The sequence below is a fragment of the Haliotis rubra genome, unplaced genomic scaffold (assembly GCF_003918875.1).
Source record: "Haliotis rubra isolate DU_JTF1 unplaced genomic scaffold, ASM391887v1 Scf228, whole genome shotgun sequence".
Taxonomy (NCBI): Eukaryota; Metazoa; Mollusca; class Gastropoda; order Lepetellida; family Haliotidae; genus Haliotis; species Haliotis rubra.
Window position 1 is genome coordinate 474,200 of NW_025766314.1, and position 27,179 is coordinate 501,378.

Here is a 27,179-nt window from a genome sequence, read left to right on the forward strand (position 1 = left end):
TACGTAGTCAACGGACTGAAATATTCACAACACAAGTATAGATGAACTACACCCAAAATGTACAGTTTTAACAGAAGATCTTGTGTAACGAAACACATACAGTTATAAATAAATAAGTCTTTTTCATATATTTCTTTTACCAAAGTAAAAGATTGCCAACACAAAAATAAGTTTATCTTCAAGCGTTATGGTCAATATTCATTTCTGTGTCTGTCACTTGATATAGGTAGTTGTACAGAGTACATGATGAAATAAACAAAATGGCGGCACCAATGTTTCACTGTATTTGCAACAACAAACTGCTGAGATGCGTTCGAGATTTCATTTTGTCCTTACGAGATGACCACGAGCTGCACAATCCAATATCATCGGTTCGAGGCCAGCTGGCCACCAGAAAGTAACACAAATCACAGAAGGAAGAGAACGGTCGAAACTACTTTCCGCAAGACTGTTGAACGTTCATCCAAACCAACTTCAGATGGCTCATTTGTTACATCTTGTTACGCGGTCCGTTGTTTGTCTGTTGTGGGTGTGGCAAAATTCTCCATACTCCTCCCACGAGCAGGCTTTCATGTAACAACACTCCTCCATAATTCCCCGTTTTACAATTTTGTGACCAACAGTCTTTGTCTTATGTCCAGTTGCCAAAAACGCAGCAGAGGCATGACGGGTAATAAAGATGGACGCTTTCTTCTCGCCTGAAATACAACAACACTATTTTAAAGTATGAATACACAATGCCATTTAGAAAGTGGTCAAATGTAACATATGTTAAATTTGGGATTACACTTTTCGCAGTAAATTACAGACTTGTGGAAGCCGCGGTGGCCGAGTGGGTTAGGCGGTTGACTTTGCGTGCTAGCGATTGGGTGCCTGACTCTGAGGGTGTGGGTTCGAATCCCAATAAAAGACTCAACTCAATAAATGTACTAGAACCTGTACTTTACTGAGAAAGTGCAATCCCAATATAACAAATATACATCAAATACAAAAACTCGATACATCTGAAGCAGTAACAACCTATTCAGGGGTTCCTTTCACGAAGCAACCTTTACTAAGGTTAACCTTAACTCCCATTCTTTAACATTGCACTAAGGTTACCTTAGTGACTTATGATCACCTTTGCGCTTTGTAAAAGGAGGCCCAGAGCAATAAACTGTTCGCAAATGTATTTGCAGTATTTCGTGATGTCATTTTTCTGAAGTCGAAATATCAGAAATATGACACAACAATAATACTTATACCTTAAAACGGACGTGATGAATTAGAACTATCACCAGTTTCAATATGATGCCATTTTATGAAGATAATCTTGCGAACGTGTGTTGTAAATTGGCAACACTACACTGTCGAGCCATGGTGGATATTTTCCATCTGCACCTATTACCCTACTAATAGTTGGATTAACCTTTACAAATACCCGCTGAATCCGTAGTTTATAGACATTGGAAATAACCCACGCTACCGACTGTGTACACCAGTAGTTAAAGTCATAACGCACTGGTTTCAAATTTCAAACAATGTCAGATACGTTTCCCTGTTAACATGCCCGAGCAGTAGTTGAAATTAGGACACAGTAAACACATTCATTTTATTGGGGTGGGGGTGGGTGGTGGGGGTGTGGGGTGGGGGTGGGGTGGTGTGTATTCTAGTGGTTAAAGCGCTCGCTTCTCCACATTGGTAGAAAGGGTGAAGCCCATTTGTGATGTCCCCCGCCGTGATATTGCTGGAATATTGCTAAGAGAGGTGTAAAACTAGACTCACTCACCCTCATTAATTTTATATAGCAAATATATGACATCAACTTCAATTTGAGACTAATGAATGGAAAAATAACGATATACCTATAAGTTTGCCATAAGTAACTTGAACATGTCAAGACTGAATCTGACTCATTCCCATCTCTTGTTCTATCTGTATCACAACCGGCCGAGGGCGTCAACGGCTATATTACCTAGAGGAGGCGTAGGTAAAAGACGATATATGTAGTTATTTCCGTGCTGTATGTTATGTTTTGTAATTTTCTTGTGTGTCTATATTCATTTTCGTGATGTTTCGTAATAGAACGCTATATGCGCGATGTATCGTTTACATCTATTTCCCTGCTGTTTAGATCACAAGCATTCGTTCGGTTTTTGCGATGTTCGAAATTATTTATACATGTACTTTGAGTTTTAGATATTTATTCAATTTCCAAACAGGTCTTTTATGAATTAGTTCGATTTCCGTGATGTTTCCTATGTTAGTTCAGTTTCCGTGATGTTTCCTATGTCAGTTCAGTTTCCGTGATGTTTCGCATGTTAGTTCAGTTTCCGTGATGTTTCGTATGTTAGTTCAGTTTCCGTGATGTTTCGCATGTCAGTTCAGTTTCCGTGATGTTTCCTATGTCAGTTCAGTTTCCGTGATGTTTCGCATGTCAGTTCAGTTTCCGTGATGTTTCGTATGTCAGTTCAGTTTCCGTGATGTTTCGTATGTTAGTTCAATTTCCGTGATGTTTCGTATGTTAGTTCAGTTTCCGTGATGTTTCGCATGTCAGTTCAGTTTCCGTGATGTTTCGTATGTTAGTTCAATTTTCGTGATGCTTCGTATGTTAGTTCAATTTCCATGAAGTTTCCTTTGGTTGTTCAATTTCCGTGATGTTTCATATATTAGTTCGATTTCCGTGATTGTCCCGTACACAGGTTAAATTTTAACATTTCGTATAATAATTACTTTGATTTTCATGATGTTTCGTTCACAAAAGAAACGTATGACAACATCTTAGTTCAATCGACCTTTGCTTCAGTTCTCGACTTTCCGACGTTAACGTTCAGTATGAAATGAAGTTCGTTCTCTTAAGCGCTTCTCGCATGCTTCAGTTCTCGACTTAACCAAGACGTTTTATAGTGAAGACGTTAGCATGACGTTCTGACTCCGAGAGTCAGACAGGAGACAACTACTATCAGATACACATGTATATAGATAGACACATGCAAATGAACTAACTCCAACTTCTTCCATAGAAAGGTCAGTGATATGTAGTTTCCAAGACCTTGCATTAGTAAATAGGACATTCATCGTGTCAGGTGGCAGCACGTCTCCACAACGACACTCCACGTTGTTGTATATCGAAAGGAGATGCCAAGAAGCCGTCAAATATGCAAATATATTCAAAATCTTATTTTGCTGCGCATGTAAAGTCTCCGGAGATTTAGAAGACTAGTATCAGTACACTTTATAATATTTCGGTTTCCGAGAAAGACGATTGCCATGTGTCTGTCGGGCTTAACGTCAAGCGAACATCGAAGCGATAAGTAAAGAATTTGATTACCCTGGTGTGTATAATTTGTATATTTGTTGAGCATCTTTATATTCACATAAACTGAGGGTCAAAAGAAAGTATACAAAGTTTGTTCTGAACGTAACTGCAAATCGAAAGAAGTGTTGTATATATTCAAAAGTCTTTGCCTACATGCTGTACTATTAGCGATTAGGCACATATACGATTAAAACTGTATGTCTGCCATTGTTAAGTTTGTTTAGGAAACGAACACTGCAAGGCTTTGTAAGAATAATCTGTTTCCTATATTATTTCAATTTCTTTGATGTTTCCTGTTCCTGGGTAGTTTTGTGTTCGACATAATTATACTGGTGACAAAAAGACTTACGTTAAAATATATTTCATCCCCTATCATGTTTCAAATTTTGGTTTTGAAGTTTCAAAAAATAATAAAACAAATCAAATCAAAATAATAAAAACACATAGAAGTTTTCTTTGAGTGATGACTAATATAAAATATCGCTAACGTAATATTTTTCTTATTTGAAACTGAAACATATTAGAGGTCAAATTTCTTTTGTTCTCTGCTTATCATGTCCTCTTTGTCAGGGATACTCCTGGATTAAGAGCGAAAGTGTGTTGTTTCAAAGGGAGGTAGTTCTGTTTAACGGGAGAGTGGGTTGTTGTGGTGTATTTGGGTGTGGGTGTGGGTGTGGGTGTAGGCGTGGGTGTATTTTTCTGGCAGAAGCAATCCTATTGTATCAAAGTCGTATTATTGGCGGGCGTAATTGTGATGTAGTGTAGTGGTGAATGTAATCATGTTGTATCTGAGGGTGTCATCGTGTTGTATCGGTGGGTGTAGTCATGTTGTATTGTAGGGTGTATCTGAGTTGTATTTTTGTCGGGCGTGTGGGGTTTGTACTGAAGGGTGTGTTTATTTTGTATTGAAGAATGTGGTTGTGTTGTATTAGAGAATGTGGTTGTGCTGTATTAGAGAATGTGGTTGTGCTGTATTAGAGAATGCGGTTGTGCTGTATTAGAGAATGCGGTTGTGCTGTATTAGAGAATGTGGTTGTGTTGTATTGGAGGGTGTGGTTGTGTTGTATTGCGGTGTGTGGTTGTGTTGTATTGGAGGGTGTGGTTGTGTTGTATTGCGGGTGTGGTTGTGTTGTATTGGAGGTGGTTGTGTTGTGGTTGTGTGCTGTATTGGAGAACGTGGTTGTGTTGTATTGTGTTGTGTTGTATTGGAGGAGTATGTGGTTGTGCTGTATTAGAGAGGTGTGTATTGTGGCTGTGTGTTGTATTGGAGGTGGGTGTGTTGTACCGGAGTTGTGTTGTGTATTGGAGGGTGTGTTGTGTTGTTGTGGAGTGGTGTGGTTGTGCTGTATTGGAGAACGTGGTTGTGTTGTATTGGAGGTGTGGTTGTGTTGTATTGGAGGGTGTTGTGTGTATTGTTGTTGTGTGTATTGTGGTTGTGTTGTATTGGAGAACGTGTGTGTGTATGTGGTTGTGTTGTATTGGTGTGTGGTTGTGTTGTATTGGAGGGTGTGGTTGTGTTGTACTGTATTGGAGGGTGTGGTTGTGTTGTATTGGAGGTGTGGTTGTGTTGTATTGGAGGGTGTGGTTGTGTTGTATTGTATTAGGGGTGTGGTGTTTGTGTTGTATTGGAGGGTGTGGTTGTGTTGTATTGGAGGTGTGTTGGTTGTGTTGTATTGGAGGTGGTTGTGTGTATTGTGTGGTTGTGTTGTATTGGAGGGTGTGTGTGTTGTGTTGTATTGGAGGGTGTGGTTGTGTTGTATTGTGAGAGTGTGGTTGTGTTGTATTGGAGAATGTGGTTGTGTTGTACTGGAGGTGTGTGTTGTGTTGTATTGGGAGGGGTGTGGTTGTGTTGTATTGGACTGGTTGTGTATGTATTGTGTGGTTGTGTTGTATTGGGAGGGTGTGGTTGTGCTTGTATTGTTGTATTGGAGAATGTGGTTGTGTTGTATTGGAGGGAGGGTCGTGGTTGTGTTGTACTGGAGGATGTGGTTGTGCTGTATTAGAGAATGTGGTTGTGTGTTGTATTGAGAGAATGTGGTTGTGTTGTATTGGAGGAGTGTGGTTGTGTTGTATTGGAGGAGTGTGGTTGTGTTGTATTGGAGGGTGTATGGAGTGTGTATTGTGGTTGTGTTGTATTAGAGAGGTGTGGTTGTGTTGTATTGGAGTGTTGGTTGTGTTGTAGGTGTGTGTGTTGTACTGGAGGGTGTGTGTGTTGTACTGGAGGGTGTGATGTGTGGTGTGGTTGTGTTGTATTGGAGGGTGTGGTTGTGCTGTATTGGAGAGAATGTGGTTGTGTTGTACTGGAGGGTGTGGTTGTGTTGTATTGGAGGGTGTGGTTGTGTTGTATTGGAGGGTGTGGTTGTGTTGTATTGGAGGGTGTGGTTGTGTTGTATTGGAGTGTGTGGTTGTGTTGTACTGTATTGGAGGGTGTGGTTGTGTTGTGTATTATTGAGGGTGTGGTCGTGTTGTACCAGGTGTGTGTTTGTACTGTGTTTGTAATGGAGGGTGTGGTTTTGTATTGGAGGGTTTAGCTGGAGTGTGTGTGTGTTGTACTGGAGAGTGTGTGGTTGTGTTGTATTGGAGGGTGTGGTTGTGTTGTACTGGAGGGTGTGGTTATGTTTTAAAAGAGGGTATGAATACGTGTTGTATCGGAGGGTGTCAATGTGTTGTATTGGCGTATAGAGTTTTCGTAATGGAGGGAGTCGGGCAGCCGCGTTTGCCTAGTGGACAGAATGGTCTTGTGCAACACTGTTTAAATGGACGGATATTTTTGTCCTTGGACATTCTCACAGATGAACTGGACACAGAAACATGCAACTTACTGTCGCCATCATGGTCACTGACGTGCTTCCTCACTACCGTGCTGTTCACAGAACGCTTTGAGATTATTTTGTAGGGGTCGTAGCTGCAAGCGAGGTTAATATGTTCTATCAGCTGGGCCCGACAACGTCGGTGACAGTCGGTGTGCCACAGGTCGTAGAGTTCTTCCCCTGACAAGCTACGGAATCTGGAACAGACATGTACGACAACATTGTAACATCGTGCTTAAGAAGTCAGTAGAAATATTGACACATGTCATCGTACCCCAGTTGCGTAGAACGATGATCATGCTGTAGATCACGTATATCACTTAACCGGGTTAGAAGATTGATCTTCAGTAACCCATGCTTGTCGTAAGAAGCGACTAACGGGATCGGGAGGTCAGGCTCGCTGGCTTGGTTGACACGTGTCATCGGTTCCCAATTGCGCAGATCGATGCTCATGCTGTTGATCACTGGATTGTCTGGTCCAGACTCGATTATTTACAGACCTCCGCCATATAGCTGGAATATTGCTGAGTGCGGCGTAAAACCTAAACTCACTCACAATTGAAGCGCCTACACACTGTTGATAACAGACAAATGTCCAGTTAAAATGAATTCTATACATATTATCTTCCTCTACTTTACCTAACCAAAATCTGGCAAATATATTTTCACTGTTTTATTCACGATGGGAAACTTGCTTGAAAAAGCAGATAATTGTTTCTTCTTGAAGGTTCAAATCAATATGTCTTTAAACAGATAATGGTATTTATTTGCCAGATTCGGTGAAACAATACAAATTGTATTGACAGAAAATTGAATTCGGATTTATCAAAGAAATTAGGCCAAGGCCATCTGTTAGATTCGGCCATCTTCCTTTGAACTTGCCTATAATCTGTAAATAACCAAGCTGTATTACAATGGACTTAAATGCATGTTGTACTTGTAAATGTTTAAAAGGTGTTCAAAATAGAAATGACTGTGGATTGCATTAGTGAATGTAAGAAATGAAATGTCTAAGGCACTTTTGGGTAGAACCCCACGAGTCTTTGGAAAACCTTGCATGTGATCTGAAACAGTGATATACATTGATGGTACAAAACCTTGTTGCCAGGATATTGCGCTCATATCAGTGAATAAGTGAAGTTTATCTTGCATTCAGATCGCATCCAGATCGCTTTCAACAGCACAGCCTATTGTCCTATACCAGCGCAGATGAGAGAGTGGGTGAGTGAAGTGACTGAATTATGAGTGAGTAGTTTTACGCCGCTTTTAGCAATATTCCAGCAATACCACGGCGGGGGACACCAGAAATGAGCTTCACACATTGTACCCAGAGTGAATGATGATGAAGTGATTGATGAAGTGCGTGATGATGTGAGTGATTGATGAAGTTAGTGATAAAGTGAGTGAGTGAATGATGACATGAGTGAAAAAGAGAGTTAATGATGACGTGAGTTGGTGAGTGAGTGAATGATGAAGTGAATGATGAAGTTAGTGAGTGCATGAAGTAAGCAAGTAAATGAGTGAACGATGAAGTGCGTGATGAAGTGAATGACTGAATGAGTGATTGACTAAGTGACTAAGTGAGTGAGTAATGAAGTGATTGATATGGCTGAATGAGTGATGAAGTGAGTGAGTGACTGATGAAATTCGTGATGAAGGGAGGGAAGGATGAAATAAGTGACTGAGTGAATGAGGGACAGATGAAGTAAGTGAATGAGGTGATTGATTGACTGAGCGAGTAATGAAGTGGAACAGTACTACAGCCATAGAGCAGCATAACAGGGAGGAACCCCATGACGAAATAATGCGGAAGTTTACTTGTTCGATGAAATACACGAAGACAGAGCGGGTTCATGTATATAATTCTAAGTGCGCTCCAGTTTAGCAAACATTGGCCAGAACACGTATTGTTTCTTGTTGGCAGTACACTTAACCTTGAACAGTGGTCACCTTTAGGAACCTGCTATCTGAACGTGACGTCATTGGCTCTCTCAAAGAACAGAAGCCTTCTGTTATAATATCATGCTGTTATCACATCGCGGAAAGGAATTTGGGAAGCAAGATATTATCATTTTGTAAACTGATAAGCAAATAAATATTTGCTCAGGTTCCTTCACCTACTCTTGGAAACAAAAACTTGGTTCGTTTCCTGTAGAATTAAACGTTGCTATGGATTTGGGTCAAGGTAAAACTAATATTACCATGGCGATTCCACGTGGGTAATATCAATAAGAGCAACACTATTGGTTAGGTTACTACAGGCTAACAATATAAAATGTGATCTTTGACCAGTTTGAATATATAGTTTAGACACACAAGCGTAATGAGACACGCTTTAGGGTTTAAACTAGACTAGCAAATAATCTATTAAATCATTTCTAGAAATTCATTGTAAAATACTTTTTTCAATGGAACCTTTTCTCCTCTGTTGCGCACAGTCGACCCCAAAACAACAACCCCAAAACAACAACCCCAAAACAACAACCCCAAAACAACAACCCCAAAACAACAACCCCAAAACAACAACCCCAAAACAACAACCCCAAAACAACAACCCCAAAACAACAACCCCAAAACAACAACCCCAAAACAACAACCCCAAAACAACAACCCCAAAACAACAACCCCAAAACAACAACCCCAAAACAACAACCCCAAAACAACAACCCCAAAACAACAACCCCAAAACAACAACCCCAAAACAACAACCCCAAAACAACAACCCCAAAACAACAACCCCAAAACAACAACCCCAAAACAACAACCCCAAAACAACAACCCCAAAACAACAACCCCAAAACAACAACCCCAAAACAACAACCCCAAAACAACAACCCCAAAACAACAACCCCAAAACAACAACCCCAAAACAACAACCCCAAAACAACAACCCCAAAACAACAACCCCAAAACAACAACCCCAAAACAACAACCCCAAAACACAAAACCCCCAAAACAACAACCCAAAACCAAAACCAAAACAAAACCAAAACAATTTTTTTTAAAAAAACCCCCAAAAACCATCAAATAAGCAAAACAAAAAAATCCTAAAAGAATGTCCGGAATCGTGCCAGCAGAAACAATCACAGAGGCGTTCCTGCACGTCGTTATAGAAGTGCAATGATTTTGAAGACTAACTTTACCATCATCTCCCGTCTATCATTGCTTAACGCTGTTTAAGCTTTACCAAGTCATAAAGTCAGGACTCGCCATTCCTCGTAAGACAAAAACCCAATCATATATCAAGAAAGTTTTAATTATAGATATATACTTCTTAATCTGATATCTCAATTTGTAAGGAGAGAAATCACCAGTGAATAATGTTACTTCTAAAAATATTGGCTGTGTCCTCCTTGTAAAGAACATATAGATACTTCCTTATCGTCTTCTGAAATAGTTCATATATAAGCTCAAGGCAAACTGGAAATATTGACAGCTGGAAGGGTGAGCAGATTTCCCGATAATTCGAAAGCATGTTGAAATAGTTGGACAGTGCCACAGCCGATGCCTTCCGTTGCAGGAATTCATATCGTGTCAATGGCAGGTGATCGTGGGCACACGTTAATCTCCTAGTCACACTTCTCGCTTGCATGGCGAGGGTCTGAGTGTTTGCTGAGACATGGCCAATAACTTCAGATCACTTTCAGTGCGCCCACTCTTGACACGCACAGTGTATTTCTTTCTCTCATTGTCCAACGTCTAGCTAACAGGGGAAAGGTCCACAGACAGTCTCTCACAATGCCGAGTTGACTTGTTTCAACATGTGCACGGCTGTCATTTGACCTGCATATTTCCCGATTCTGTGACCATATGTGCCACCAAGTTGGGAGACTGATTGGTCGATTGATTGGTTGGGGGGTTTGTTTCTTGTTCTTGGTTAGGCAAGTGCGTGCGTGCGTGCGTGCGTGCGTGCGTGCGTGCGTGCCTGTGAGTGAGTGAAAAAGCAAGCGCGCGTGGGTGCGTGCTTGCGTGTGTGAGTGAGTGAGTGAGTGAAAAAGCGAGCGCGCGTGGGTGCGTGCTTGCGTGTGTGAGTGAGTGAGTGAGTGAGTGCGTGCGTGAGTGAGTGAGTGAGTGAAATAAGCCGGTCTCTTGACTGCACCAATGGAAACGAGTTTGGGGCCGGCGTAAACTAACTATCTGAACAAATCTTTTATTACACATTAACTTATTGTTCTAACCACTTCTAAATGTTTCATATAGATAGCTCGACTTTCCAACTTCTATAACTGAGATTAGTTTGAAATGAATCATATCACCTATTCAGCAGTCATGGCAACCAAAATTAGATTCCAACAAGCGATCATCGGATCTTCCTAAAACCATCACCACCGCGTCTCTCACAAAAGGAGAAGAAAAACTGAAACGTCACGTGACCCAAACATGAATAAACGGGCGAGGCCACTTTTAGCAATATTTCTGCAATAGCTCGATTGCTAGACGCCATGAGGCTGTCCCCCATCTTTTTTGCGAAATTCGGGGTCGATTTAGAGAGTATTCGAGACTTCGGTACGCCTGTTGCAAATAAAATCGTAGTTGTATTCAACATTTAAAATGATGTACGAAAAACGTTTTTGATATAATTCATTTTGTATGTATTTTATCAGTCATTTACCATCAAACTGCGCCATTTATCAGTGCCTTTGAGACTTGTGTGAAGTACTATTCGGAAATGAACTAAATGAACTAAATAGTGAAAATTTAGATGTATTCGGTATTGAGTGAGTGAGTGAGTTCAGTTTTACGCCGCACTCATCAATGTTACAGCTATATGGCGGCGGTCTGTAGTAGTCGGTTTCGAATGGGGATGCGAGGGGCATTGGTACCATCACTGTTGATCTTCAGACGATTCTCCCATGTGGGGCATCAAACATGATGTATCCTTGTGGAGTATCAAACATGATGTATCTCTGTGCTGTACTATAAACCCAATTTACAAGACATTGCAATGGCCGGCCTAGTAAACTTTGAGTACTGTAACACTATTAGTGCTGTGATAAGGTCACACTTGTGGTTTATATGAGCAAAGTGCTCTCGGTTCCCTGGGGGAGTTTCATATCTGTCTGTATACTGTTGCTACAATATATCTGATGCTGATACTCCCAGAAGGTTGGACTGACTCTAAATGTTCCTGAATTGTTCTCGGGACACAACGCCATTGAGGGGTTACCGTGTCGGGATAGCCTCCTGGTTCCACATGCTAGTCATACGAACGGATGACATTATGGATCCAATGGTCAATGTATTGGCTGATTGACGTTTGCGTTGTTCAGGCGTTCAGTCACTGGTTTGTCTGGCCCGTGATCCACTAGTTGTCGCTGGACGTGGTATAGCCGGAATAATATTAAAGCAACGTAAAATAATATTCACTGACTCACGTCAGCTGAATTCTAACTAGAATAAGTGGGTGAGTGAGTGAGTGAGTGAGTGAGTGAGTGAGTGAGTGAGCGAGTATGGATTAAGACCGACTTTACAAATATCCAGCTATATATCACCATAAGAAAAATAAATGGGTTTTATACAGTGTACCCACGCGGGGAATCGGACCTGTTCCTCGAGTGAGTGAGTGAGTGAGTGGGTTTACGCCGCTTTTATCAGTATTCAGTGTCCGGGAATCGAATCCGGCCCTTCTGCGTGGGGACGAACACTTTAACGACTAGCCTAACCCACCGCCCCTTACGGTAATAAAAAACAACATGAAAACATATTAGAAAAACAAAATTAACATTCAATTCATTCTTAGTTCACAAGAACCTTCCAAGAATGGAAGACGAGACATTTCAAGAATGTTAAGAAGGAGGATGTGTTGAATGTGTGGCAAGTCTCTAAAGCTAATTTGACAGTTGCGTCTCTTGGCCATTGTGCAGAGCACAAGCATATGCAAGTATATAAACAATACTGTGTATTCATAACCGATATAATCAGCCCCGAGTACGTGATAACCAGCGCAGAAGACTCGGGGGGAATGTGGAGGAAGGCGTTTAAATTAATTGCCATTGAAAACCATTCCACCATGTGCCAAACTCTGAACCAACTGTTACAGAACATTCACCAAGCCAGCAAACATTTAATTGATACTAGTATTTAGAAATTGTATGGAAAAAGGATTTTTTTAGCATCAAGTAGTACATTCTTATAATAAAACTTACAATCTGACATTTAAATAATATTTAAATAATGTATGCAAAAAGGATATTTTTAGCATTAAGTTGTACATTCTTATTATAACGCGTTATCTCCATCTTCATGAACGACTGTTACCATTGATGCCTTGTTGTAATGCATACAGTAATGTGTTGCTGTATTGGGGTGGTATGAACCGCTGTGGTATCCTGGTATTAATGGGTATACATTACTGTATGAGTGAGTGAGTTTAGTTTTACGCCGCTTTTAGCAATATTCCAGCAATATCACGGCGGGGACACGGCAAATGGGCTTCAGACATTGTACCCATGTGGGGAATCGAACCCGGGTCTTCGGCGTGACGAGCGAACGCTTTAACCACTAGGCTACCCACCGTCCATCAATTCCTGTATGGCTGTATCATGTTATCATATGAATGTGTGATACTTGATATGTTATACTGCATTGCTATACCATATAGTAATAATAATAACAATAACCATTATAAAGCGCCTGTTTTCAGACATTTGTGCATGCTAAAAGCGCTAACACATTATTACCCCGGACAACTCAAGCTGTCTGTTAGGCGCTAGAAGGTTATAGTTACATGACATATCCCACCGGGTACCCATTTTCTGCTGGGTGAAGAGGCAATCTTGAACAAACTCACCTGCCTAAGGTGAGGCCACATGTATCGCATGTGCTTTGTTCTGCGTTTCTGTGGCATGATCTGCTGTGTGGACTTGCTGTAAAGGTCTGCATTGTTATGCTCCCATGCTATATATTGCTTCATTGTTGTGCTGCCACAAACTGTTGTGCTCTGTTGTGTTATATCTATAGTGCTGTATTAATATGTTGTGATCTATTGTATAGCATTGTTGTGTGATACATTAATCTGACGTCGTGTCATGTAGTAATGCTGCATAGCATCGCAGTGGAGTGTTGTACCGTAACTGTTTCGTTGTTGTACCGTAACTGCTTCGTTGTTGTGCCGTAACTGCTTCGTTGTTGTGCCGTAACTGCTTCGTTGTTGTGCCGTAACCGCTTCGTTGTTGTGCCGTAACTGCTTTGTTGTTGTGCCGCAACTGCTTCGTTGTTGTACCGTAACTGTTGAGTTGTTGTACCGTAACTGCTTCGTTGTTGTACTGCTTCCTTATTGTGCGGTCTATGGGTCGTGTAGCTAAGCCTACTGTAATGCCTTACTATGCTCCATCATAATGTATAGTTGTGTTGCTATGCTCTGTTGCACTGCATTTGTGTTTTGCTATGTTCTGACGTGCTGCATTTCTGTGTTGCTATGCTCTGTTGTACTGCATGTTTCTGTTGCTGTAACTTGCTATGCTCTATTTCTGCGTTGTCATGTTAAACTGTACTACATTTTTGAGTTGCTATGTTTTGTTGTACAACATTTCTGTGTTGCTATGCTCTGTTGTACTGCATGTTTCTGTTGCTATAACTTGCTATGCTCTATTGTATATCATCTCTGCGTTGTCATGTTAAACTGTACTGCATTTTTGAGTTGCTATGTTTTGTTGTACAACATTTCTGTGTTGCTATGCTCTGTTGTACTGCATGTTTCTGTTGCTATGCTCTATTGTATATCATTTCTGCATTGTCATGTTAAACTGTACTGAATTTTTTAGTTACAATACTCTGTTGTACAACATTACTGTGTTGCTATGTCCTGTTTACTGCTACTCTGTGATACAATACTCTGTTGTACTGCATTCTTTTGTTGCTGTTCTGTTGTACTGACTGACTGTTCTGTTGTAGTACATTGTTGGGTTGCTATGTTCTGTTGTAGTACATTGTTGTGTTACTATGCTCTGTTGTACTGTATTTTGTGTTGATATGTTCTGTTGTAGTACATTGTTGGGTTGCTATGTTCTGTTATAGTACATTGTGGTGTTGCTATGTTCTGTTGTAGTACATTGTGGTGTTGCTATGTTCTGTTGTAGTACATTGTGGTGTTGCTATGTTCTGTTATAGTACATTGTGGTGTTGCTCTGTTGTATTATATTATATTGTGGTGTTGCTATGTTCTGTTGTAGTACATTGTGGTGTTGCTATGTTCTGTTGTAGTACATTGTGGTGTTGCTATGTTCTGTTGTGGTGTTGCTATGTTGTGTTGTAGTACATTGTGGTGTTGCTATGTTCTGTTATAGTACAGTTTGGTGTTGCTTTGTTCTGTTATAGTACATTGTTGTGTTCTATTGGCTATTGTATTGCAATTCTGTGTTGCAATACTATGTTATAGTGCATTTTGCAATGCTATGCTCAGCTGTACTGCATGTTTGTGTTGCTATGCTTTGTTTTGTGCATATTGCGTTGCTGTGCTCTGTTGTATTGCATTTTTGTTTTACTTCGTTGTGTTGCTATGCTTCAAATAAGAGTTTGCAATTAAAGTTAAACTATTTGAATCAAATATGCTAATTTCATAAAGTGAAGTTTAACTTTAAGTCATTATTACAATCTACTTTGCTGCGGGCCCTGTTAAAGTGTGCTTCATCTGTATTATCGTGTAAATATATATCACGAGATTTTTTGTTTACACATCAACAGGGATAGTTTATGTTTTTATCTGACACCCAGCCCCACAAGTCAAGGCCATTTCCGAGATACAATTTCAAACAATTTCCACCACGTGCCTTTTTTGCACTCGCTATATTTTATCATGATACATCGCAATTCACACGGTAATTTGGCGTGTCGTAACAAAGCTATTCGTCTTCCGGCAAAAACACCCCAAAAGACATATCTAATGACACAGAAATATGACATGAATTTTTTATAATAATCAAATCAGGAATATTCATCGCGAGAAGTACTTGCCAATTACAAAATGTATGGTGTGATTGATGCATATGAAGATAGACGCCATCTTTGTAATTACTACCGCCATCAACTGTCACATCGGTTACAATTGCCTTTAAGCCTGGCAGGATAATGAAAACACACTGCTCAGGGGAAATCATACTGATAATCAGATTTCAATCTATTTGAACATAAACCCTTGTCAAATATAATCTGCTACACACACATTACATACGAACTTATCCATCAGTAGCGCTCGTGATGAAAGCAATCATTCCGAGTTCGTTTTAACTATGTGCAAACTTTTCGAGCAAACAGAAACTTACCTTTCGGCAAATGCACGCACCATCATGTCATCCTCCGCAAAGGCTGGTGAAATTTTGGCGACACATATTAAAGCCAGGACTGTGATACTTGAAATACAAATCGTGGAATGGAGGCTTTTTAGCCCAAAGGCAACTGAAACGAAACGAAACAGAGATGCCATGTGCACATGAGTAGGTTTGATTAGACGGCGCTTTAAACAGTATCAAAGGGATATACACGTCTACTTGTCAGATAGTCCGAGACTTGAAAAAATGAAGACGGACAAGTTATTTTGTTCTTTCAATTAGCTCATTTGACATAAGCACTTGTTCGAAACGAGTTGTAGACGTGTTAAGAATGAATTTGGATTAACGTTGGATTAAGCAAAATTAAAGTTTATCTCGGTACATCACAAAATCGGTTTCAAACATTACACCAATGTGGGAAATCGAACCCGGACTAGTTGGATATGATCAATGGTAAACTTATGTCTACCCTAGTTTCAGTTAAATCAAGGCGTGTCAGGAGAGAGAGGAATGTAAGGAATAGATGATGTTAACTGAAGTGAAACCAACGGCCACGTGATGATGGTAAAACACAGAAAGCGAACACGGTAGGTTTTAGTTTTGAGTTAGTGAGTGAGTGAGTGTAGTTTTACGCCGCTTTTAGCAATATTCCAGCAATATCACTGCGGGGGACACCAGAAATGGGCTTCACACATTGTACCCATGTGCGGAATCGAACCCGGGTCTTCGGCGTGACGAGCGAACGCTTTGACCACTAGGCTACCCCACCGCCCCTTTAGTTTTGAGGTAGGGGTGGGGGTGGTAACAGGAAATAATCGGAAAAAGGGTCACCAAAAATGGGAGGGTTGTAGAAAGTTGTTTTGGTTGGTTGGTTTGTTGTTTAACGCCGCATTCAGCAATATTCCAGCTATAATTGTAAATAATCGAGTCTGGAACAGACAATCCAGTGATCAACATCATGAGCATCGGTCTACGCAATTGCGATACGATGACGTGTCAACCAGGTCAGCGAGCCTGACCACCCGATCCCGTTAGTCGCCTCTTACGACGAGCATGGGTTGCTGAAGATCAATTCAAACCAGGATCTTCACGGGTCATAAAAAGTTGTACACATATTTGGTTTGGATCATTCTGAAAAGATTGACATTTCATGAAAAAAAATGTTTTATTGCATTTTGTCTTTGGAGAGTAGTGAAAAAACCCATGGGGAGGGACATCCAGAAACATGGGTAGGGTTAGTATCTTCAGTACATTCGGGCATCAAAACCTCTGACCCCCAAATTACGTAACATTCGCGTTGAAGACAAAGTCAGAGAATGTGTTCAAGTAGGTACTTTGATAAACATTTCGTGTCTCATTGACTTGTAATAATAATATAGAATAAAATGTTGTGTGAAATGAAGGAAACAACTGATTTTTCTTTCTGACATGAAAACTCGCCACAGTGTTACGTAACCGAAACTGCGTAATTGACTCTTACTCTCACATGCTGTGGATTACAAATATTATCAACAAATAGCAAATAGATTGGGGATGAAGGAGGTCTCCAGTTTGAGCTGTAACAATCTCTGTCAGTTATATATGGGCATAAAGCAGCCCACTTACTGGCGTAAAACGCCCACCTATTGGCATAAAAAATGGCCCACCTATTGGCAATACAAGTACAAAATATTTATTGCTGCTATCAAAGCGTGTGCAAAATGAGAAGTGGAACTTATTAAATGTATTTTGGAGTGGCTTAAGTAAGAGCGTGATTTTGTCATTGGTGGAACTCACAAATTGTGTTTATTCATAAAACAATATGTGAGTGAGTGAGATTAGATTAGTTTTATGCCGCTTTCAGCAATATCACGCTCGGAAACACCAGAAATGGGCTTCACACCGGGTCGTGACGGACGAACGCTTTAACCACTAGCCCCCCCCAACAATATGTGAAGCCTGGGGACTGGGCATAAAGCAAGAAGGAGACCCACTTGTGTTCACAGCCTTGTTGATCTAATTCTTTGTGCATAATATAAATATGTTGTTTTCCCCGCGAGGAAATCAAAGCATGGGAATTCGATCAAGTCGTTTAACCAAATCTTTACAGTTAATTATATGTACAGTAAACTACGGTTATGTCGAAGGGATTACTAATCTCAGTTCGTTACAACCGTAGTTCGTCTTATGCATCTCTACTAAAATATGCATCTCAACTAAAATATACTGAGACAAACAAGCATACATATATTATTAACTGACGTTACCAGCTCCACAGAAATAACCTTGTACGCGCGTTATGTATTTCTGTGATCAAGATTTACACTTTCTCCGCTGTCGGTTAATCGGTTTATGGAAAGGGCATTTTAGGTTAGAAAACTTGAAAAACATAATCCATTTGATCTTTTATTGCCAATAAAATATATTCACACATTTCATTAAAAACTTCAGAATATTGCGAAAGTCGTTTTTGCTTTTTTAACGAACAGTGTTCCACCTACTCCATAAATTGGTGTCCGCGTTGAGGAATTGAGTGTCTTTTGAGGAATGGTGTTTTTTGTAGATTCCAAAATGTATCATATGACTTTTGTTCACATAGTTGTATCACCATAGATGAGTGAGTGTGTGAGTGAGTGAGTTTTACGCCGCACTCTGCAATATTCCAGCTATATGTAGGTGGTCAGTAAATAATCGAGTCTGGACCAGACAATCCAGTGATCAACGGCATGGGTTACTGAAGATCAATTCTATCCCGGATCTCCACGGGTCGAGTCATAACCAAAGCTAATAATTAAGTTGGAATCGGGAGAGGATCATGAACCGTATTATGTCTGTATAATTACACCCACAAGAGTGATTGGATTTCATCATGATGATGTGTTATCGGTGTTTAAGCTTCTAAAACGCACCGGCGCCAGATTAACGACTATTAAAGTAATCGTAAATAGATTTTATGTCAACATGTATGTAGGAAATTGTATCTGATTACGAAAGCTAATATCATGTTCGTACCACACATACACATATTCCTTATAACTTTGATTAGACAAAAATAACACAGAAACCAGATCTGAGCGGCTTAGCGTCATGAAACACGACCACACAGCATGGGTATTATGCTCTGTCACGTGTAAGAGTAATTAAGTGCTCTGTTTGCTGCTTTTAGCAGTATTGCCACAATACAACTGGGAACACAACAACGGGTTTCACATATGGGAATCGAACCGGGTCTTAGTCGTGACGAGCGAACACTTTAACCACTAGGCTACCCCTCACCCTCACATAGAAGAGGAAGTACATGGAAAAATACATTATTGTAATATTATCTGTTTAAACAAACCCCGTCATCCAACTTCAGTAGTCTAACAAAATTGCCAGTGCAACATGAGGAACTTATATGACGAGTAAATTAAAATATTAATAACCTAGTAGGTGTCTGGTCAAGATAATCAATATGTCATCAAATGTCCTTTGGTACACATTGGACACAATTTTCTTAATGATAAAAAAGTTAATTCATTTTTCTATTGTCACAAATTATAAGAGTTACAGGTGACAAGTGCAATGTCATTTTAAAATATACAGATGAAAATATGAATTAACAATTAACATCCATGATATTTCACCATACCCCATAAAAATTCTGGGAATATTATGCTTATATAATAAGATATATGTCTGTATTATAAACGTATGCGTTTAAATTTCTTTGAAAGGATAAACTTTGTATCATATACGAATTTCAATAAATTAAAAGAATGCATTAAACAGTTTACGTAAACAAATATCTTCAAAATATACGTATACATAATACCTATTCTGACAGCAATACACTTAAAAGATGGACACCTTTCATATATATTAAGCATAATTCAGAACCACAAGATCAAAATGTATATTGTCATTTTAATAGATATATTTTTCAGATTTAATGCAATTCAAATAATAAATACATAATATCCACTTTAAGATCTAATGCAACCATGAAAGGTGATAAAGATTTGTAATAAGAGTATCTCAGTTCTAGAGACAAAGTAGAGACGTACCTTTCCTAACTTTCGGCAGAGACATCTCCCCAAGCTGTCAACTGTATATAGCACCTGCTTTCCTGTCATCAACTCTCCTGATGTTTACGAGTCAATGACAGTGGGAACCGCATGCCTACGATCATTTCAAACGCTCGCTTCCTCACTCCAACGCGGATGATAGAAATTAACCAAGTATTCAATAGCACGACTTTAACAATCCTTCAAGTATTACATTTTCATGTTGAAAGCTCAACTGAATACGTGGCAGGCTTAAGGCCGTATATATGGTTACAGTACCGCCTTCAAAATTGTGACGTTTTCACATAAGCGTGTTGTAGCAGCGTGAGAGATCTTAAAGACATACCAGATCGTCATCAACTGAAGGGTATGACAGAAAACTGTTGCTCATCGGCTTAGCAAGCCCGCTACTCAAGTGTACTGAGAAATAGCATGGTGTGTTATTACACCGTTCTTGAAGGGGGGAAGGTGCCTGCGGCTCTACCAATCTGTAAAGGCGATGGTATTAGTGGGAATTAATATCACTCTCAGACGTTACAAAGCGGCAAGCCTGTATTAGGGAGGTGGGCCAGACGGTGCACCCATGAACTCCAGCGACTGGCCAATACGTTTGTATCTGGGGATTGCGTTTAAAACACTTCACTGTATTCGTAAAGCATCATCTCTGTTCATTTCGGTGGCAGAATCTTTACGTATGTAGTTATTAAGAATAGATATATTTATAGGCGAAAGTATTTTTGAATTGGCAATTAGTTTTGTAACTTGAGGAATTGAGACATTTATTTCAGAATGACACTAACGTCATGCCGTTAAGGACTTCAAGCGTTGCTTAGTGGCCTTACGAAACTAAAATACCTATAATAGTTATATTTTGACGTCATTCCCTGAGATATACCACTTAGCTTGTCATTGATGTGAAGATATGTCCTATAATGAAGTATCCAACGTAAGCATATGGGGCGGACATGACTTCGCTGTAATTGCTGTCGAAGACATTTTGAATACTTGTCCAATTGCGGTCATATATCAGAACTTTAATCCAATTACTCCTCCAATGCCGATCTGAAATGGCTATTTTCAAACATGATTTGTGATACCATCAAACAAAACTAAAATTGATCAGCGTCGTGTTTTGTCATTTAAACTAATTTTCCAATCCTTTTAACAACGGTGGCTTAACCTTTGAATTTATAATGAAAATATTTCTAAAGATATCTTATGGTATAAATTTTACCATAACCACAACGAGTAATTCCTTTATTCCAAAATAACATCAGCTAACTAATTCGAATTACCATTTTGTGTCGAGTTTCAATCACCTGCGACAGTATTAGGCGATGGTTTGGGTTTCCTCCGTTCATATGTTTCATAACAACGCTAGTGAGTCAGCTTCCGATAAGCATCACAACCGAAAGCTTGTTTTTCATCAGATACCACATCAGAAACAAGGAAGGTATTTAATTATGACACGTTGAAAAAATTCATATGTCTCCGAGGATGACAGTCGTGAATAGAAGCTGTGCACTTACAAATTAAATTTTCAAAATATATTTGACAGATGAATATTTCATGAACAATGAAATGTCTTTTTGATTTAAAAATATATATGTCACTGTCGTATACACAAATGGTTTTGAAAGTTAATGATGGTAAACACGTAGCAAGAAGATTTGTCAAAAGAAATACCACATTTTAAAAATGACAGACTTTGCTTTTATTGCTGTTGGAATAGGATTTTTTTAGCTACGAATGGACAATTGGCCCAGGCACTTAAGAGAACCGGATACATTCAACAGAATCTTATCCGTAATTAACTGTTATACAACATTGATTCTTTCAGTACAAGTTAAATTCTATATATTTAGCTTTATCATCAAATAATTATATATTTCGTTTTTCTTATATGTTTGATATACATTAGCGTTACGGTTGTCGCCATATGTGTTTTCAGTTCCAATAAATAGCTTCTTAAGTAAAAATAAAGTACAAAATCATCTTCATACTGGCAAGAATTCTCTGTGAAAAACGTCATTTCCGACTGTACCATCAGCACGCGTATGAACCAATGTCAGTTTGTGACGATACCATGTGTTTACTAAACGGTGAGCGGATCCTGGATTTCACATGGCACATCACAAAACACAAGCAACGTCATTATTTTGGTAACTGAGATTGGGAAATGTATTTCTCATAAAAACCTTTCGTCAACATTCCTGTGGCATAAAATGTTATAACCCTGGTTCAACAAATTTTAGGGATAAGCCATAAGACACTCATTGAAATGATATTTGAAAGAACTTACTCGATTGTACACCTACGTTTTGAAATGCAATCACCCTATATACTGGAAAGCTTCATATAAATCGATGGTCTAGTCGTGATTCGAATAAGAATATGATTCCGGGTTTTCCAGCACCACACAAAAGATCGTGAGCTCCATGAGCATGTTCGACCTGCATTACTTTGAAAAGCCTACGATGTTCAAGCATTATAATGAACTCACTCACTAAATATAACTTAAATCCAAAATGCTCTTATTCAGCATTTAAAGGAAAGTCAAGCAAGTTAAGGGTCTCTCACTGTCCGGCAGCGCGTCTGTTGCCATACCGTATGTCCATCAAGGCACCGTCGGTGATGCTTGTGATGCTGGTAACGAGATACGGTGCCACCTACACTACCTGATCTACAGTCAGCAAAATACTCGATGTACATATAGAGATCCTTCACGTCAGTCAAGGGCAGCAATAAGCCATGGCGTACATCTGTGAGGACACGGGGGCTCCTTGAAGTGACCATCCTTCACCGAGGGGGTTTTACTTGACATTAATATGAGCTCACCCTATCCATATTTTAACAAGACATTTCCTGTTCTCAAGGTCGAGAAAATGAACCCATATGGTCATCCTGATTGCAGTCATCGATTGATTTTCATAATCGAAATAAAATTGTCTCGTTTTGCAGCTGGACATGGCGATCTTGACGTGTTGATTTCACGACGCGATGGCGCAAGACCGGAACAACGGGACATAATTGATACTTTAGTGGATTCTATTTCCACGCTGTCTGCTGTAAGAGGCAGTGGCCCATATGGCCGTGCAGCGTTTAAAGGCAGACAAGGCTTCGACCATATTTTATTTCCAGTAACACTGGTTCAAGTGGGTCACGACTTTGACTGCATGTTTAAATCCATGATGACTATTTTTAAGAATGAAACATTTAATTACACAGTCGCACACAGGCAGCTGTGCAGCCATACTCATTGCAGTCTGAAGGTAAAATCATTGGAAATTGTTTTAACTGAAAACTGATTTTACGTCGACTGATCATGGGCAATCTAAAGTAGTTATACACTTTGGATAAATAAAATTGATATACATTTAACGACATTATGTCACTGCAAGAAATATTTCGATTTGTGCAGTATAATATTATTCTTGCTACATTGGGTTTGAATCCAATACCCACGCGTTCGATTCCTCGTTTCATACCACCTGAAGTGTACATGTCTAACGCTAGCGTTACGTCGGGTCCTTAAATGACCGAAATGGTTTTCTTCAAAGCGGCGGAAAGTTTATGTCGACTGACTAGCTATGGGAAATCTTAAGTAGTTCTACACATTGGATATGTGAAGTGGATATATACATTAAAGACATTATGTCACTGAAATAAATATTACGATTTGTGCAGTATATTCTTGCTACATTCCTGGGTTTGAATCCAATACCCACGCGTTGGATTCTTCGTTTCATACCACCCGAAGTGTACATGTTAACGTTTGCGTTAGGTCGGGTCGTAAATGACCGAAATGGTTTTGAAACCGTCGTTAAACCAATCATTCACTGTCAATCGTCATGTCTCCGTCGGTGCCAAGGCCACGGAACCATCAAGGAAGCATGGAGTCAACTGATACCAGCAATCCATCGACTGCGCAAACAGGAAATGCGTTATGGTCTATTTTCATTAATTGTTTTCTTTGTTTCCCAGTATCAGTCACTAAACACAGACAGTATATTATCAGTGCAGGACCGGTTTGCTGTGTTGCCTGGGAATACCTAAAAACTGCCGACCAAGCATAATACTGACTTGGGATGACACATCCCCTATAAAAAAGACATTGCAGTTTGTCTAAAATGACAAACAACAGTATCCATTACTGAAACCATGACATTCTTTGTCTTCTCCAATAAATCTTGAAGACTTATATGGCTACTCATTACACATGAATGTGTGTGAGATGCGGTGGGGTAGCCTTATGGTTAAAGCGTTGGCTCGTCTCGCCGAAGACCCGGGTTCTATCCCTCACATGGGTACAATGTGTGAAGCCCATTTTTGGTTTCCCCCGCCGTGATATTGCTGGAGTATTGCTAAAAGCGGCATAAAATCATACTCACTCACTCACTCACTCACATGTGAATGTGAAGCATATATAGAGGTAGGCCAGGTTCCACAAATCTATCTTAGCGCAACGTTCGCCGTAATTGTATGTTACAGTCACTTAGCGCTAAGATCGCTTTGTGAAACGGAACGAAGAAAACTGAGTTTTCTCGCTTTATGTTAAACCGCCAAGTCTCTACCCCCTTACTCTACCAATCAATCATCAATCAATCAATCAATCAATCATTATTTCAAAATTTAGGGCCGCGTTTGCTCAGTTTAGATATTTTTCACACCGGCTTCGAATTGAAACTGGCTGATGTGTTAATGAACCTAAAGTTGATAGATTATGCCTTGTATGCAAATAACGATATGTTGAAGACGAATACCATCTTTATCAGTATGTACTGTATACCAAGATCTAAGGTTTCTACTTTTACCAAAGACCTACTATCTGAATCCTACTGTACATAAATTTAACATGTTAATGTCAGATGTAAATCCAGAAACTGTAAAAAATCTAGCAGTGCATGTACATAATGTTATGCGACTTAGACAGTCATTGTACATAACCGAACCGTATGTTATAGTTTATACTGTATATACTCTTTCACAGTCAGTTGTAAATGTAGAATGGGCCTGTGGCCTCCACTACAAGATATACAGATTGATTGATTACTCTACCTGTAGATTAGAGAAGGTAAAGTTCGCTTAAAATGAATACGCTTATAACGAACCGTCGGATATAACGAACATTTTTACATGCTTACGAACTTGCTGTATTTTACAGTCGAAATGCATGTGACAAACTGGGTTTATAACGAACTAGAATTAATGGTCCATTTGAGTTCGTTATAACCGTATTTAGAGTTCGTTATAACCGTATTTAGAGTTCGTTATAACCGTATTTAGAGTTCGTTATAACCGTAGTTAGAGTTCGTAATGACCGTAGTTAGAGTTCGTAATGACCGTAGTTAGAGTTCTTTTATACTTTTTAACATTATGTGGCTGTCTTTCATAAAATAAATAGATAGCATTTGTTGGGATTAGAACATGTTATAAAAGCTTAAAATCATCCATGAAAATAGACACTTTAATATTGCTTTTAATATCACTGTTTTGCAAACATGGGGTTAATGAAACGTATATCATGTATGGCTGTCAGTAAAATAAGTCCAATAGTAAGTTTTATAGTACTGTAAAAACTGCAGCCGTTATCATTCCTTTCTAGGCTGTAGATTTTTTTTATTTATGTCATCTTGCTTTCGTGTTAAAAGAACATTCGTCTATTGTTTTTCACCAGCCCGCCTACAAGTGATGTTCTGTTTCCAATCATATGTCCAATAATAAAACCATTTACAACAAACCTGTCTCAGAAGCTTCGAAAAAGATACATGTAGTTGATATTCCACTCTGAAGTTGCGATAAAATTTGTGTCCTATCCTTGCAGATGGTGATTACAATTTGTAAATAAATTTTCTTTAAAAAAAATGGAATTTTATTCATTTAAAAAAAGAGACGTTACACGAACTATATATTATGAATAAAGATGACAAAAAGTGCATATTTGTTCGTAATATACTCATGCCAATAATGGTTGTCACCCCTTCAATTTTTAATTGGAGAGGGGTGTGGGGGCGGTGAGGTGTGTGGGGGTTGGGGTGGGAGGGGTGACAACCATTATTGGCATGAGTATATTTCAAAACTTATATGCTGAAATATTAGCAAATATAATAACCATGAACAGTAAACGATTTTACTACGAACAAATTTATCTCAACTTGTAATAATATTAACATTTTCAATAAGCAAACAGATAAAATGTCTGAAAACAATTATTTCAAATAACCCATTGGATTTACTGTTACAAACGCTTGACCCTGGAATTGTTAAATGTTCCATAAAAATGTTTCCAAAGGTTGAAATAAAATTCCAGCAACACGTACCCTGCCTTGGCATGTGTTTGTGACAGGTGCCGCGCGGGAGCAGGATACGCTCACCTTTTCGCGAACACCTGGTATGATCACTGTTTAAGAGTTATTAATAAACACATGTTTATGATGTGGTAGACATTGTACAAAGAAATCTGCTTTCTGGATATATTTCTGATCATTATAGAATCGGTTTTATCCCTTGTATTTTTATGGTGAACATTGAATATTACATTGCCGTAAATAAATAATAGTAATAATAGTAATAACAATCAACACTTACCATTGGTCATCATGTTTTAGAGATGTACTCTATATGCATAGGGTGTGTATCTCCTTTCAGAGCGTCGTTGGGGATTGCGTGCATAACAACGTTGCTATCGACAACAGCGTTTATATACAGGCAAAATAACCCGAGGCGAACAGGTACCCTCTCATTGCAGAGGCTAGACTGGCGTTTGAGGCCAAGCCTTTCCACCATAGGGTTATTAGCAGAGCCACAACGCGTGGTAGTATTGGCAATCAGAATATTTAAACATGCGCATATTGACAACTATCCATCCTTCGTGACTCAGATCCCGACATGTCAAGCTTGGTAGAACAATGGGATGAGACAGGCATCGGATATGGGAGGTATGACGTCATAATATGAGTAGTGTCGTGACGTCATGAAGGGAAATAAGATGGTTACAATAGTTATTCTAAGATACTTCGCTAAAATATCAATGACGCTGAAAGTACTTAATTTTATTTGTATTCATTTTTTACCTATTACTCACTGTATTGACGTCTAATCCGCTCCCTCGTATTCAAACGTACCCTTTGTTACCGACGTCACGATGCATGTCAGTTGTCAATGCCTAGTACAGTCTCCTACAGTGCAAATTACCCTGTAGCACCCCGTTTCTTGGTTTGCAGTTGCTTCACTCGGCTAACATCACTAGTAGAAACATTACGTTTAACGTAACGACCGAAAAAATGTCTCAGCTCGACTGTTAAACAGCGACAAGGCAACGTTCTCTAACTAAACCTATGTCCCCAGTCCTACAATGAATCCATGGAATGTCGCGTGACTAGTCAGCTTCATCTGGGTTTACTGTCCTAAACTTACGTTGGTAGAAGAAGTTCGACGTTCAAAGAGCAATATGGTCTGCGTTAATCACAGATGTAACGTCAATAGAACAGGACGTCAGTTAGCCCTGAACGAGGATTGTTAATAATAAAGCACATTTTACCCTGAACTATGATAACGTTAAAGCACTCTCACGCAAGTGTCCAGGGCAAAATTGTACTTTATTACACTATACATGGCTGTAGAGCGAACTGTATTTCTTAAGTATGTCTTGTGTGTTCGGTGCATGTTTTAATAAACTGGGTGACAGATAAGCAGGAATGTAGGAATGGGTTCAGCTGAAAAATGGTCTGGGATGAGTTTGAGAAAATACTCCGAATCCGTAGTTTCCTTCTGGGAAATT

At 39.4% G+C, this 27,179-nt stretch overlaps 1 protein-coding gene across 2 annotated transcripts; it reads right to left on the reverse strand.

Annotated features, from left to right (window-relative positions):
• On the reverse strand, positions 1-26,057 carry LOC124277815 (probable insulin-like peptide 7). Of its 2 annotated transcripts, none has more exons than XM_046713530.1 (4): positions 25,988-26,057; positions 15,369-15,501; positions 6,121-6,305; positions 1-698 (listed from the first exon to the last, which is right to left on the reverse strand). In XM_046713530.1, the coding sequence occupies exons 1-4, from the start codon at positions 25,998-26,000 to the stop codon at positions 484-486; spliced, it is 546 nt and encodes a 181-aa protein (XP_046569486.1). In that variant the 5' UTR covers positions 26,001-26,057; the 3' UTR covers positions 1-483. The 2 variants fall into 2 exon arrangements, with proteins under 2 accessions (XP_046569486.1, XP_046569485.1); XM_046713529.1 differs by lacking the exon at positions 25,988-26,057 and adding an exon at positions 19,400-19,718.
• Positions 26,058-27,179: the final 1,122 nt, after the last annotated feature.